At 34.5% G+C, this 15,987-nt stretch overlaps 3 protein-coding genes across 15 annotated transcripts in view; 1 reads left to right on the forward strand and 2 right to left on the reverse strand.

Moving 5' to 3' along the window:
* The window catches only part of LOC107554545 (calcium/calmodulin-dependent protein kinase type II subunit beta), a 96,001-nt gene extending 93,208 nt beyond the window's left edge, over positions 1-2,793 (reverse strand). For all 13 annotated transcript variants that reach the window (XM_016237098.1, XM_016237095.1, XM_016237093.1 and 10 more), the window contains exon 1: positions 2,492-2,793. In XM_016237098.1, coding sequence (XP_016092584.1) covers positions 2,492-2,553 — 62 coding nt within the window. In that variant the 5' untranslated portion in view covers positions 2,554-2,793. The remainder of the gene's footprint in view (positions 1-2,491) is intronic.
* A 1,787-nt stretch (positions 2,794-4,580) lies between these two features.
* Positions 4,581-11,934, reverse strand: nudcd3 (NudC domain containing 3). The gene is made up of 6 exons (XM_016237100.1): positions 11,723-11,934; positions 8,279-8,547; positions 7,570-7,702; positions 7,294-7,437; positions 6,145-6,333; positions 4,581-5,183 (listed from the first exon to the last, which is right to left on the reverse strand). The coding sequence occupies exons 1-6, from the start codon at positions 11,918-11,920 to the stop codon at positions 5,073-5,075; spliced, it is 1,044 nt and encodes a 347-aa protein (XP_016092586.1). The 5' UTR covers positions 11,921-11,934; the 3' UTR covers positions 4,581-5,072.
* Positions 11,935-12,589: 655 nt separating this feature from the next.
* LOC107554515 (28S ribosomal protein S24, mitochondrial-like) lies at positions 12,590-15,298 on the forward strand. The gene is made up of 4 exons (XM_016237035.1): positions 12,590-12,601; positions 13,545-13,613; positions 14,266-14,377; positions 14,494-15,298. The coding sequence occupies exons 1-4, from the start codon at positions 12,590-12,592 to the stop codon at positions 14,775-14,777; spliced, it is 477 nt and encodes a 158-aa protein (XP_016092521.1). The 3' UTR covers positions 14,778-15,298.
* Positions 15,299-15,987: the final 689 nt, after the last annotated feature.

The following is a 15,987-nucleotide window of genomic DNA, read 5'->3' on the forward strand; positions in this document are numbered from 1 at the left end:
ATATAGTATAGTATAGTATAGTATAGTATTTCAGTCTGGCGAGTAAACAAAAAAAATATACTAGCCAATGGCGATTCAATTGCCAAGGTGTCCGCTGAGGGTTGACTGTATAAAAACAGTTTGTGCTGCACTGTATTTGTTTTGTCCTATCGTATCTATCATATGTTGTTGCCTTATTAAAAAATATGCTATTCATTTAAAAGAAATGTATTTTAATTTTATAGTATATACATTCATGAATGTTTTTAATGAATGGATTTTATAATAATACAAATAGCAATGTGTAACATTTTATAGTTTATGATACATTTTTCTCATAGATTATAAATATACATAGGCCTATATTTTTTCATATTTATTTTATTTTTCTTTATAATGAAGTAGTCTGTATCTCGTAGATTGTGAAAGAATGATTATCAGTTCCACACACTAATTCTACATTTATTTAAATGAGGGAAAAGAACTTCACTGGTATCGGATCGGTATCGGCCAATACCGAACCCTAGGTATCGGAGGCGAAAAAGGCAGATCGGAGCATCCCTAATATAGATAGATAGGTAGAAAATATTTCTATAACATTACAAATGAATATATATTTATATTTTATGTCTATTTACTTACAGTATGCATGATGCGTACAGTTATCTAAAAAAAAGCTGTTAAGAAAAGGCTAAAATGCATGTCTCCACCACAAACTGAGGATGTGGTCAAATATTCAGTTCAGTATGGTGAAGATCTGCTGAAACATCACAAATACAAAACTGTCTATTTCTCCTCAGTGAGTGGGAATATACACTAGGTTGAGATGAACTGAAAATGAAACCCACAGAGTATTTATAAAAACGAGAAGTTTAAAAAGTTATGAAACATCTTATGAGAGAAGTCTGTCTACTATCTGTGCGTTTATATGATTGTGGGTGATACACACAGGGCCTGTTTAATAATTCGGGAGAAAAAAGGTGCAAAAGAAACGCAATACTGACTGACTGGAGGAGAAGTAGGGGGGGCTGAGAGAGTAAAATAATTTCCTAACATCAGGCCGCTGGCATGCCCCACACACACACACACACACACACACACACACACAGTCAGATTATAGACAGCAAACAGCCGCCATGGCAGCACTCACAGCTCCAAATGTCACAGGACAGAACAACACAATGTAACGACCCTTCACTGCTTCACCAGAGTTTATGATACATTGTAACGTTCATTATTATAGAACTCTTGATACACTGTATACACCCTTCATATACACTCTCAGAAAAAGGGTACAAAACTGTCAAAATGTATTAATATGCACACTTTAGATACTACTATGTAATTTTAAAAGTAATAATGTGTACTTTAAAATACTAATATGTAGCATTTAGGATCCCGCCACAGCGACAGCTTTGTACCTTTTTTCAAAGAGTATAGAGATAAAATGTAGTGACCTTTTGTCCTGATTATACTCTCAAATGTATCACACTGAACACAACCTCCAAATAACCCCCTGACAGCTGATAATTATAATCAGACATATGAAATAAACTCACTGTAAGTCGCTGTAATGCTTCCTGAGCTTTCTGCATGAAATGCACCATGCAATATTCTCAGGATTATGTTAAATACTCCCATGCATATTAATGCAACTCTCTTGTGCACATTAGATACACAATATCTCTACATTAACATGCAATATCCTTTAAATTAACTTATTGATCATGTTTTATCTTTGATTCAATACACTCCTTATAAGAGCTCTTCAGTTAATGCATTTCAAAGCAACTCCTCATTATTTTTCCAGACAGCACATAAAAAGCATGCAACATCCTCAGATTTAACACCTGCATGCTCATTTTTATAATCAGAGACTGTATGCACATAAATATTCACTGTAATATGCACAGTGGTGGGTGTATTTAAATGCAACTCCCCTCTAATGTTTCCTGACAGCTCCTCAGAGCTTTCTGCATGAAATGCACCAGAGGGGCCACAAAACATGCAATATCCTCAAAATTAACCCCTGACGGCTTTAATTTTTATGAGCACAGACAGTTAAAATAAACATAGTTGGGAGTATTTGAATGCAACTCCCTCTGATGTTCCCTGACAGCTCTTTTGTGCATCCTGCACGAGATGCATCGAGTTCAAACGTGCAAAAAACCTATGCATGCGCATTTAGTAAATATGTAAACATTAATTTGAACATATATGATAACAGAGTATTTAAATGCACCACGCCTTTAGGATTCCCGACAGATACTCAACGCATTTCAGATGCCAAAAGGCATCAAACATTATCAAAATGATGACCAGATCGCTGTTTATCTTCATAGACTCGATAGAAGTTAGTGAAACAGTTGTGGGAGTATTTAAACGCAACTCCTTCGAATGTTTCCTGACAACTCCTTTGGGTATGCATATGCATTTACATTCAGGAAATGTGTGATATCAATACAAGACACTCGGGTTACGCACAAACACCAGCAGAGAAAGCAAATCTTACTTTCCAAGTTCTTCATACAGCTGGTACTCGTCGGTGAAGCGCGTGCAAGTTGTCGTTGCCATTTCTCAGCCCTCAGCGTCCGCGGCAATATCCGAGCTGTGTGTCCAGCACTACGGTGATTCTCCTGTCGCTTCGACTTGCAGGATTTTTGAGGACAAAACGTCAACGTGGATACGGATTCGAGTGAGGGAGAGGTTCGCCGACGAGCAGACTCGACTGCTTTACCGACCTCTCACCGAATGCGCCGTTCAGCTGCAGCGCACTAGTTTTCCGCTGCGAGAGACTCGCGCTGTCACCGCTGGAGGGCGCGGCGGAGCTTACACGTGCAACATCTCTCCGTTTTTCACCTTTTTAGTGGGTGTATGGAGAGGTGCTGTCGTTATGAAACTAATAACACGTTTAGAAATTAATAATGTCCAATTTAACTGACCAAATCTATATCCATCCCACTGCCACGAAACACACACATAATTTGCGCACTCGTTGTTTTCAGCAATGACTGACCTAAAAGCCCCTGATTGGCCATAAGCTAAACAGAAATCTATGTGATTGGTTATAATGCTCAACGCTGAAAAATAAAACGCGTAAAAAGCAATCTGATGCAATTCGCGAACTGACACTTTTCTTTCATTTTCACATGTAATTATATATATATATATATATATATATATATATATATATATATATATATATATATATATATATATATATATATATATATATATATATATATATATATAATTACATGTGAAAATGAAAGAAAAGTATATATACGTGTGTGTGTGTGTGTGTGTGTGTGTGTGTGTGTGTGTATATATCCTACATATGTCGATAGACAGACGGACAGATAGATAGATAGTGACCCTTGGTTAAAAAAAAGGCTGCGAAAATAAATCTGCATTGTTTATCCTTTTGCTCTTTCATTAAAAAAATTCACAAAAATCTAAGCTAAAAGAAACCATTTTGTTTTCTTCCAGTAAAGGTTGGCAACAATTATTACCACCCCTGGACATTCTTATGTGTAAAGTATCTCTCAAGTATATCCCTCCTCATATTTAACATATTTTAGCACACCAAGGTGACTAGAAACATGAAATTGTCCAGCCATGACTTCCAGTTTCACAGAAAGGTATAGATACGAGGTAACACAAAGGCCAAATTCCCTTAATCATCAATCACAAGTTGTAAAACCAAAGAAAATAGTTTTGATGTGCGGCAAAAGATTGTTGAACTTCACAAAATAGAAAGATGATGTAAGAAATTAGCTACATTGTTGAAAACTCCTATTTACACCATCAGGCAATAATTAAGAAGTTTTAATCTACAAGAAATGTTACAAATCTGCCTGTCTATATTGTCTTGATCCAAGATAAGGAGGAGGAGTTTGAGTGGCCAAAGACTCTACAGGGTTCACAGCTAAAGAATTGTAGAAATGAGTTCAGTCTTGTGGTCAGAAAGCCTCAAGAAATATGAAACAGCGCCACAAGTCATTTGGGAGAGTTTCAAGAAAAATCCTCTGCTCTCATCCAAAACCAAACTCCAGCATATTCAGCTGCCAAACACTACTGGTACATCAAATGGGACTGGGTTCTGTGGTCAAGCGAAGCTAAAAAGAGCACACAAGAATTAGGTTTGGTGCACACAGGGATAAAAAGTACCCCATGCCCACGGTTAAATATGCTGCTGGATTTTAATGTTGTGGGCCTATTTTTCTGCCAGAGGTCCTGAACATCTTGCTCAGATACATGGCATGGACTCTAGCAAATACCAATATACCAGCACATGAAAAAAAATCTAAAAACCTGACTGCCTGTGCTAGAAATCTTATAATGGGCTATGGTTGGATCTTCCAAAACAAACATCAAAATCAACACAAAAATGGGTCACGGAGCACAAAATGAAAGTTCTGCCACGGCCATCACAGTCCTCTGAACCCTACAGAAAATGAGTGGGGTGAACTAAAGAGTAGTAGTTTTATCATTTTATATATATTATTTTTATGACATTTTTAGCTTGAAAAGTGTGTTTGTGCCAATACTTGTGTATCTAATGCAGTGTGACGGCAATCAAACAATAAGACAAATTTAATGTTTGCAAAAGGTTTTATTAGATTCAGGCACAAAAATCTGATGCAAATGATGGAAACAAGTGAAGGTTAAGAATTTCTTTCTCGTGTGAACTGCAGCAATCTGCTTAAAGAAACAGTGCAAACCCTTAACATATCTGATGAAACTTTATTTCACTGTTGCTATTGTAGATCACTCAAATAGTATGAAAACTAACAATCAATAAGCCCGAATAACTTGGCAAATGTAAGATCACAGACACATGTGGCCAAAGAAAACCTTAGTCAACTGATTTCATGAAACACTACAAATTATAAATGATCAATGGCCCATTTTGCATGGCAACTAAACATGAGACAATTATCAGTGTCAGTGAATCAGTTATATTGGCATGAGATGTGCAGTGCAGACATTTTATAGCACCGCAAGAAACCAACACCGTCACTGTACTTCAGTGTGTGTGTGTACGTTTGTTACAGTAAGTGCTGACTTTCCATCTGGCATGTCATGCGACCTCAAAACTGGACAGCACTGTGTGGGATGTTGAACATGGAGGGGTCAAAGTCTTGGCCTTTAAATGGAGATCCTTCAGCATCCCAGCCCTTCTTCAGCATCTCGTGGACTTTCTGAAACACAAAGTCAAACATCGTTCAATGCAATATCCAGATAGTTTCTCATGCAAACAAGTGCCAAAGCGCTTAAAGGAATAGTTCACTCAAAAATGAAAATTTACTGAAAATGTACTCACCCCTCAGGTCATCAAAGATGTAGATGAGTTTGTTTCTTCATCAGAACTGATTTGGAGAAATGTAGCATTACATCACTTGTTGTTGGATCCTCTGCAGTGAATGGGTGCCGTCAGAATGAGAGTCCAAACAGCTGATAAAAACATCACAATAATCCACACCACTCCAGTCCATTAATTAACATATTGTGAAGTGAAAAGCTGCGTGTTTGTAAGAAACAAATCCATCAAGATGTTTTTAATTTTAAACCATTGCTTCAGTCCATATTAATATGAACACTTCCTCCAGTAAAAAAAAAAAGTCTATCCACTGTTGTCCTCTCACATCAAAATCTACCTACATATTTGAACTCTTTTTGCTAGGTGCTTGATCTGTGCATATTTCTCTCGATTTGATTTTTTCATTGGAGAAAGCAATATTATGGATAGAAGACTCATATTTTAGACGCAACAGTATGAAGTTAAAAACATCTTAATGACGGATTTGTTTCTAACAAAATTGCATCTTTTTGTTTCACAAGACATTAATTGATGGACTTTAGTGATGTGGATTACTTGTGGATTATTGTGATGCTTTTATCAGTTGTTTGGACTCTCATTCTGACGGCACCCATTCACTGCAGAGGATCCATTGGTGAGCAAGTGATGTAATGCTACATTTCTCCAAATCTGTTTCTGATGAACAAACAAACTCATCTACATCTTGGATGGCCTGAGGGTTAGCACATTTTCAGCAATTTTCATTTTTGGGTGAGCTATTCCAAGTGTCCTTGGACTGAACTCCTTTTATATTCCAGAGCAGTATTGAACCAATATAGCAAATAACAATTTCCATTGCTCACAATCTCATGGCTCTGTGGTCTCCCCTGGAGTTTTTGGTGGTAATCAAACGACAGGCGGTCCAGTACAGCATGCTCCTCTTCATCTACAGTTGCCATAGTGCGTTCCCGGTTGATCTGGTTCACATCGATCTCGGCCTCACCCTTCAACACGGCACTCCACCAAACCTCCCCGGTTTTACTGAGGGACAGCTGGAGGAAAAGTCCAAATGATCATCTCGACTATCTACAGCTACTAACAAAATCCATCAGATCTGTCTCCAGCTTACATTGCCTCAATAATACAGAATACAATTTAATGATAGCAAATGACATGTGCACAAAACAGGGCTGTTATTGTTAACTACAAGGTTTCTGCAGGTTTTATGAAGATATAAGAATGAAGATATTTAAGATGTTTTTAAGACTCAGTAAAGAGTATGAAAATAACTTTTGATCACACTGCAAAAATGTCTTGCCTTCCAGTGCAAATGTCTAAAGATTAATAAATCAATATGCATTTCCTTGAGATGCAAAATTGTGAGATAAAAAGTATTGTTTTCTGAGAAATTGATTAGAAAGCAAGTTTATGATTAAAACAAATGTTTGCAAGTGGGGTAAGAAAAATAAACAAAAAAAAAATTATACCCAAAGACAGATGCTTGTTCTTGTTTTAAGCATAAACTCACTTCATTTTGTTCAGTTTGTCAGAAAACAAGACTCCATTTATTTGCAAAAACAATTCAAAAATCATGTTTTTTTTATTATGTTATCATGTTTTACTGTGTTTTATTGTTTTAGTTCGCTGTGTATTTGTTAACCTAATCAAAATAACCCAACTGCAGCTTGATTGAGATTAATTGGAATGCACAATGAAAAAACGTGATTTTTGAAGTTATCCACTTTTGCAAATAAACTCATATCTTGATTTAAGGATGTTTTGATCCTGTAATTGTACTACAAATCGAGTCAAAACCCTGTAACTAAAATTACTTTTTAAAAAACATTTGTATTAACTGAAATAAAAATTGAAATAAAATAAAATATAAATATTAGAAGAAAAACTTCAACTGACAAGACTGTCAGTGATTTCCGAAACTGAAAAAATGGCTAAAAACTGTCTGATGCATCAGTATCACCATTTCAGATCCACCATCCAAAAATAATGTGTACCAGAACGCATTGGCCGGGCTCCAGGCTCCATAGGGAACTTTCAGTGTTAATTTTGTGTGTGAATTCGCCCTCCATCAGGACTCTCTGTGATCCTCCCTCGTTCACGGCCACACGGACCTTCCCCGGCTGCAGATCCACAGACACCTGCACACAAAGATGGAACAGATAGCAGACTGTGATCAAACTTGTAATACTAGACAGTAAGATAAAAAGATGGAAATGAGGATTCTGCCAGACAGTAACACTGATAAAATCAGATGGCAGCAGGATACACACCTGTCGGCCTTTAACGATGTTAGGCTGCACATGCACTCGAACTTCCACATCCGTGTAATCCTGCGACCAGGTGTAATTTTCTCTAACGGCACCATTGTAACTGTCTGCATTCGACTGAAAACGTTCTTGTCCACTGAAAATGTGAAGTAGAACTTGTTAATAGGTCAAAACAATGCACAAACTTTTGAGGTCGGTAAGAATTTTTTTTTTTAATGTTTTTGAAATATGCTCACAAAGGCTGCATTTATTTAATTAGAAATACAATAAAACAGAAATATTGTGAAAAATGATTACAATTTAAAATAACTGTTTTCTATTTAAAATGTCATTTATTCCTGTGATGCAAAGCTGAATTTACAGCATCATTAGTCCAGTTTTCAGTGTCACGTGATCCTTCAGAAATCATTCTAATATTCTTTTTTTTTTTTTTATCAATACAGTTGTGCTGCTTAATATTTTTGTGGAAACTGTAATACATTTTCAGGACTCTTTGATGAATAGAAAATACATCATCTACTTGAAAGCGTAATCTTTGAAATATTTTAAATGTCTTTACTGTCACTCTTGTTTTATTTAATGGGTCCTTGTTGATTAAAGTACTAGTTTCTTAAAAACAAAACAAAAAATAACTCACTGACCCCAAAGTTTTGAACAGTAGTGTCTTTTAGTATTCATATTTTTGAGCAAATGCTTTAAAAGTCAAGCATACACAGAATGGGAGTTTGATGGCACTGCGGCTCCTGACGGCTCAGCGGTGCTGCTCTGAGTCTCTCCGTGTGTCTCTGTGCTCTGTGCTGATGGTGCTGGGACAGCTGTGGGCTCTTCTGTGCTCCTCTTCTCCTCCACAGGAGCTTCAGCCTCCTGTTCTGATTGAACCTCCAGCTCCTGTACTGCAGGAGGAGCGGCTTTATCAGCCTCTGCCAGCCTCGCTGCCCTCTCTCTGTCCTGCTCGGCGAGATTCTCAAATAACTTAAACGTCTGATGGAGAAAAATGACAGAAAATAAACTTACAGGACATTCAATAGACTCTTAAGTTTGTTATAGCAACTACAAAGTGGCATAATAAAATAATATATAAAAATAACTTAATTATGATAAATTATATTACATTTATAAATTATATTATAATTTTTAGACCCTTTAAAGACCTTACAGCAATCATAAAGTGGCATAATATAAATAAAATACATTAATAATTTAAATGTTTTTATTTAATAATTTCACCAATTAAAATACAACTATTTTTAAATAATTAATAAGACACTGTCACTGCAATTACAAAACGGTATATAATTAATAATATTAATTATTAAAATTATTTATTATAATAAAATTATAAATGTATAATTATAATTTAATAAATTAATTATTTTGAATAATTTAATAATTTTAAAGACAATGTTACACCAACAGTTGCATACTGTAAATATTATAAATTATTTAATAGTTTTTTCTTATTTTTATTTAATTATTCATTTTGATTCATTTAATTATTTTTATAATATTAATAATACATTTTACTACTGTCACAAACGTCTAAAACACTGACATGGCTAGGTGTCACACATTAAAAGCAAAACAAGACAATACCATGTTTTTGAACAAGTACCAAGACAGAAGTACCATGGTACTATTTGAAATATTTTAATATCATAGTACATGAATATAATAATTAGGGCTGTAAGTCGATAAAAATATTTAAACATTAATTATATGATGTAGTGATTAATTAATCTAATAATTGCAAACTAAATTTGGCTGTGAAAATACCCACAAAATGAGAAATCAGTGTTAAATGAGAAAGTATCAAGTAGACATTACAAATAGTAGCTTTAGAAAGAAATATTTAGTTTGATTCAACATTAAATTTATTACACCTAAACGTTTAAACTACAATGGCCTAACATAAACTATGGAACATAAAAGTTTTTTATTTTTATTTTGGAGAACTATCCCTTTTATGTTTTTGTCTTTATTTATTTATTTTTTAATAAATGAAATGATACTCTAAAGAAGAAACTAAAGCTGCCAGCAGGTGGCGGTAAATGTCATTCATTCATTCGATTAGTTCAAACGGCCTACAAATAGTAGCTTTAGAAAGAAATATTTTGTTTGATTCAACATTAAATTTATTACACCTAAACGTTTAGACTACAATGGCCTAACATAAACTATGGAACATAAAAGTTTTTTATTTTTATTTTGGAGAACTATCCCTTTTATGTTTTTGTCTTTATTTATTTTTTAATAAATGAAATGATACTCTAAAGAAGAAACTAAAGCTGCCAGCAGGTGGCGGTAAATGTCATTCATTCATTCGATTAGTTCAAACGGCTGATTCATTCAAGAATTAAATAAACGGCTCTTTCTATGAAAAGGCTTTTGTACGGTGGCCGAGAAGTGCTAAACAAATCACAATTCTGAAAACAAAGTAACAAATTACAAACGCAAATGCAAGTCTGAAAAACAAAATAACAATTCAAAAAGCCGAAGAACAGCATAGTCGTGGTAGAAAGTTCGGCGATGTAAAGTAGCTCAGTTTAAATGTATTGTATGAATTGCCCTTACTATGGAACAAATAATACGGGGTGTCCATTTACATTTAGTTAAAAGTGGATGTGACTCATCAGCTCCAGTGGTGCAGATGGATAAGCGCGTGTCACTGACTTTTTGACGCGATCGACCCGGGTCCTTTTCAAATCTCTTATCACATCGTAAAGGCATTTATTTTCAATAAAAATTAAGGAAATAATCAAAAAGTTGAAAATAAAGTATCGGGTAGGGTTAGGGTAGATGTAGGGAGGGCTTTATTGTACCAATAAGGTGGCATCCATTTAATAATTAAAATTATAATTTACACTCAATACGTTATTATTACATACTGTTTTATAACGTACTACAATACTGACGTGCAAATAATTGCCACTATTTGCAACAAGTAGTATACTTGATAGTAGAAATCCTGCTATTTTAACGTAGTGTAAATAGAACCCATTGCTAATACGAGATTTTAAAAGGGAGGAAAAAAAGTTCGGCAAAAGGCGGGATCGAACCCGGGTCGATCGCGTCAAAAAGCCGATAACACACACTTGTCCACCTGCGCCACTGGAGCTGATGTTTTACAGCCACTTTTAACTAAGTCTAAATAGACACTCCGTATTTTTTTATTCATAGTAAGGGCAATTCATACAATACATTTAAACTGAGCTACTTTAACACCTTCGTCGAACTTTCTACCACGACTCTGCTGTTCTTCGGCTGGTTCTTCCCTGTATACGTTGATTGACAGATGTCTCGTCCAGTCAGCGGTGAGTAATCCCAAACCAATGGCGCTGTCTCAAACTATACCTACCTCTTCCGGTTTGTCGTTGTGTTTTCTGACTTATTTTGTTTACGAATTTATCATTGTGTTTTCTGACTTGTTATAATATTTTCTGAATTGTTGTTGTGTTTTCTGAATTGTTATTTTGATTTTTAGACTTGCATTTGCGTTTGTAATTTGTTATTTTGTTTTCAGAATTGTGATTTGTTTAGCACTTCTCGGCCACCGTACTTTTGAATCATTGCTTCACATGATTCGTGCAAAACGCGGATTCATTCAGAAACGAAACACCGCTGTGTTGCTCGGAGACGCACAAAAGTTCTAAGTAATATTTTCGTTGGCAAAATTGAGCAGAAACACAAAATATTGTGTTTAAAATATAACAATATTAACTTCTTATTTTCTGACCTGTTGTAGAAACTCACATTTGCACTCGTGCTATTCGGACAAACAGCACTTGTGTTTGCACATATCGCTTATCATGTGATATAAATATGAGACAAAACTCATACAGGAGCATTTTTTGGCCCAATATTTTGAATTTGAGGGCATAAGTGCATTTATGAAGTTGTTGCCCTGCATCATATTTGTCAACACATGAAATGTAAGATGACGTACAGGTCTGGGGGCGGGGCCAGCGCGTTAACTGCGTTAAAATATTTTAATCGCGTTATTTTTCATAACTAATTAAACTAACTAGTTAATCTGACATCCCTAATAATAATCATTCAGTAGCATGGTATTCTCAGCTGATGCCATCACTGCCACATTTATATTTATTTCTAGATTATCCAGTCAGTTTAATGGATCAAAACAAAAGTCAGTCAGTACCTTAAACACCATTTTTTCAGCTACTCCGGGCGGGAAGCCCATGCGGTCCTGCGGGCCGCTGAGAAGGCGGTAGAAGTCCGTCTTTCTGTAGAGGAACCCAAAATAAACCTGCAGGAAATTCTGAATGTTTCCAACATGCTGCAGGACCCCTAACAGCGCGTTATCATAAAGCTCAGTCATTTCCACCGGAGAAGACATGGCTGAGCAGCTCAGCGGGACGTTCTAATTATTGTGAAGAGTTTTATAAAGACCTTTATCGTTTCAGATACTCTAAACAGAATTTGGACTTATTCTTTAACTCCCTTGATACGGAGCTTATTCCTAAAATGAATGATATTGGAAAGAATTTATGTGACGCTCAAGATATTTATGAAGCCATTGATAAGTTAAAACTTAATAAATCTCCAGGAAATGATGGTTTGACCGCAGAGTTTTATAAAACATTTTCAAATGATCTTTGTAAAAACATTTTTAGACAACCGCACATCCTGTTGGAATTTTATTCCAAATCATATACATAGGTTTACATTTTTTATTGCGCTCCAACTTTGACATCTCTAAAATACCTTTAAATTTATCTTGTTTTCATAAACAGGCTTTAATAAGTTGGTCACTTATACATAATTATCATTTTTCACCACATAGCTACTTTATTTGGAATAATAAAAATATTAGATATAAAAATAAATCTTTTTTTTCACAATTGGTTTGATAAAAATATACTTTTAGTCAGTCAACTTTTAGATGATCGTGGTGTCCTTTTTACTTATGAACAATTTATGCAAGAATTTTCTTTTCCTGTCCCCCCAAGAGAATATGCCATTGTGTTTGGTGCAATTCCCTCTTGTATTATACCTTTAGTAAAATATGGCCCTAAAGGTTCGTTCGACTCTCCTCTTTTTGATAACACTAACTTATTTGTTGGCCAAAGTCTTCTCAATACCATGTCAAACAAAGACATCCGTTCAATTATTAATAGATCTCAGATTTCTTTACCTGCTTGTGTGAGTTTTTGGAATAACATATTTAGTGATATAGAATGGGAAGAGTTTTGGCTTCTTCGACAAAAAGTCTTCTTATCTAATAAAGTTGTTGAAGTCTCTATCAAAATTATCCATAATTGTTATCCGGTAAATTACAAACTTGTTAAATTTAACAATAGTATTTCCCCCAATTGCTCCTTTTGCCTTCAGTCTGAAGAAACAATCAATCATTTATTTTGGGACTGTGCTTATTCTAAAGTGTTCTGGGTTGACTTTTCCAATTTTATTAAAAAATATTTATATCCAAACTTTTGTATAACCCCCAAAATTGTTTTTTGGTTACTCCTTGAATTTAGATCTTTCTCAGTGTAAATTTATTATTAATCTATTGCTATATCTTGCTAAATTTTACATTCATAAGTGTAAATGTTCAAAGAAAACTCCCTACTTAGATTTTGATGTATATGTAAACTCTTTAAGAAACTCTAATAATTCTCTAAGACTCTAAGACTCTTTCATGGTGTAAATCTTATAAGCTAACATAGTATGCTGTGGAGTATTGTTTGTAACCCTTATTGTCTTTTGTTCTTACTTGTATTTGTTGTTCTTCTATTGCATAATAAAAAAAGATTTAATTCGTTGTGTTTTCTTTTTTGCTATTCTAACTAATAACACATTTCTAATCGAGAGGATCTTCCATATCTTATGTAACTGACGCAGAAGCGGTCTGATAGATAGATAGGCTACTGTCTGGCACTGAATGTAGTGTGGGATGGAAAGCACGACTTAGATTGAATAAGTAGTAAATATCAATTATCAAATATTCTCTGTTTTCGTAGATTGTGAGCAGCCAGTTATTTCCTGCGGCATGTTTCAGGAACATTCACTGTACTGCAGCTTGTTTGAAGGTATGTGATCAAACTCCAGTGTTTCGATCAGTTATGACATTTGTGTATCTTGTTTATCCAAGCACATTTAATTGATTCTAGTTTTTTCTAAGTGGGGTACATGTGGTTAAACAAAATGAAAAAAGTACTAAAAAACATTTACATACAACATTTATACAAACAATACATTTTACAGCTTTGTATTATATTTAATTATTTATTTACTATTTTTGTACTGTTGAACTTCTGCCTTTAAAATTAAAACAAAGCCTTATTTGTCCCATATTTACATTTATGTATACTAAACTTAGCAAATAGAAGACTAATGAAATAATATTCCTTATAAGACATAAGCAAAAAATGCTTAAAACTATTTCAAAACTCCAGAATAAATGAAAGAACATTTCTACATGTAAAGCACAAAATGTACAAGAAATATCAATATTAGTGAAATCTATTCGATTTTATTTGTGATTTAGGATCTTTAACGTAGTTGTCAAATTTGATTCCACATCGGACCATCAACAGTCGTTTAAAAATGTCAAAGTAGTAGCCAAAATCCATTTGAAACAAAGCTTGGACACATCGGATATTATATGAGAGAAGGACAGAGACTAGAATCAGTATTTTCAGAAGCATTTTTAACCCAGAGGATCGGTCTCCTCTCTAACAGAACCGCGCAGCTCGTATTCGAGTGGGTAAAGGAGACAAGTCAGTGACTTATGAGCAGGCGTATCACCCTCATCACATCGGCCACAGGAAGGGCTGGCTCTCACAGCACACCAGTAAGTCACATCCCCACTCTTTAACCTCTATGTGGGATGGTAATAAAGACCTTGTTGGTTCATTTAGCTGTAGTATCTGTAAGTGCATGAATAAGACTCTTTTCTACGTCCCGCAGGTAATCTTCAGGGTGAAGATGGAGCGGCGGAGCGTGTAGTGGAGGACGTCTTCATCAGACGCTTCATGTACGGCACGTTTCACGGCTGTTTAGCGGATGAGGTGGTGATCAAACGCAGAGGAAACCTCCTGGTCATCTGTGCTGTGATGATACAGAAACTCTTACCGTCGAAATTCTACTTTCTCATTGGTTACACAGAGGAACTGCTCTCCCATTTCTACAAATGTCCAGTTAAAATTGAGATGCAGACGGTAGAAGAAAAAGTAGTCTACAAATATCTTTAAGGCCATGTGTTGTGGGGAAAAGCATAACTAATTTCTCTATTTATTTGTATGCTTTACACTGTCCAGTAAGTGTCAATGAAGGTTTTTTTTATTTTTTATTTGGGAAATCATTAGTAAAAATATTCTCATGATAGTAACGTGAAAGGGTCTTATACTGTGTTTATTTGTAAAGATCAAAATATTTCTTTGGGGTTGGAAATTAATAGGGGTTTGGTGCAAAAAATCCCACAAGAATGCATAGTTATACGAACTAAAAAGCCACATTTTAAGATTTAATACAATTTCGTTAATGCATCGTTTTGTTTTTTTTGTTGCGTTTAGCATTGCAACCAATCACACGTTTCTGTCGAGCGTATGAATGCAGTGGCCAATCAGATTAGATTAGTTACCAGTAATGAAGAAAATGCCAAATTGATTAAATTAATTGAATAAATAAGTATTTAACATAAAAGACAACACAAATACATATAAGATAATTCTGTTTACAAAAGGTAAAAAAATGGCCCTTCAAATAAAAATATTGCCCCTTAATGGAAAAATAAATGAATGACCCTGCAGCTTTTGTTGTTGTTTTTCGTCACTAAAAAAAAAAAGCAGTGAATTATGTATTTTGCATTTTTATTTTCAATTTATTTTATGTACTTTATAAATTGACTTAAAGATTAAAATCACTTTGATTCTTTAATTCAGTCAGCAATAAATATTACTTTATATTAAGAATATTATGCATATTCCGTAAAGTTCATCATACAGAGTTTCTTAATTTAATCAGTCTTTTAATCAGAACCATACATTAAAATAAATATTAAAAACATTTAGAAGGAAAACTATTTGCATCAATTGGACGCTGCGAAGTCAGTCTTATTTTTTTTTTATTTCATAAATTTATTGATTATTCAAAATTATTCAACATTTGTATCATACAAAAGGCACAAACACTGCTTTAGTGCAAAAAGGCACAATCATATTTTAGGTTAAAATCAAAGTTGGCAAAATTCCCTTAAATATCAGACCTTTCCCTTTATCATTTTAAAATAACAACATCAGAACAGGATTTCCATTGTGGCACATGAGCGTTTTCAATTATGGATACATATAAGGTTTAATTCACAGTATCAATAAATCAAAATAAAACAACCATGCATAAAGGTCAAACAGGAAAAAAAAACTCTTAAAATGCAAAAGATGAATGTTTTGATGGTAGTATATT

Source organism: Sinocyclocheilus grahami, unplaced genomic scaffold (genome assembly GCF_001515645.1).
Source record: "Sinocyclocheilus grahami isolate Dianchi unplaced genomic scaffold, SAMN03320097.WGS_v1.1 scaffold505.1, whole genome shotgun sequence".
NCBI classification, from domain to species: Eukaryota; Metazoa; Chordata; class Actinopteri; order Cypriniformes; family Cyprinidae; genus Sinocyclocheilus; species Sinocyclocheilus grahami.

Excerpts from the sequence above, each read along its gene's own strand:
- LOC107554515 (XM_016237035.1), top strand. Across the intron at positions 13,614-14,265 it reads GTACTGCAGCTTGTTTGAAG|AACCGCGCAGCTCGTATTCG; the intron begins GTATGTGATCAA and ends CCTCTCTAACAG. Across the intron at positions 14,378-14,493 it reads CTGGCTCTCACAGCACACCA|GTAATCTTCAGGGTGAAGAT; the intron begins GTAAGTCACATC and ends TACGTCCCGCAG.
- nudcd3 (XM_016237100.1), bottom strand. The coding sequence starts at position 11,920 with ATGTCTTCTCCGGTGGAAATGACTGAGCTTTATGATAACGCGCTGTTA. Across the intron at positions 8,548-11,722 it reads CTGAAAAAATGGTGTTTAAG|ACGTTTAAGTTATTTGAGAA; the intron begins GTACTGACTGAC and ends TTTCTCCATCAG. Across the intron at positions 5,184-6,144 it reads GACCACAGAGCCATGAGATT|AAAGTCCACGAGATGCTGAA; the intron begins GTGAGCAATGGA and ends TTTGTGTTTCAG.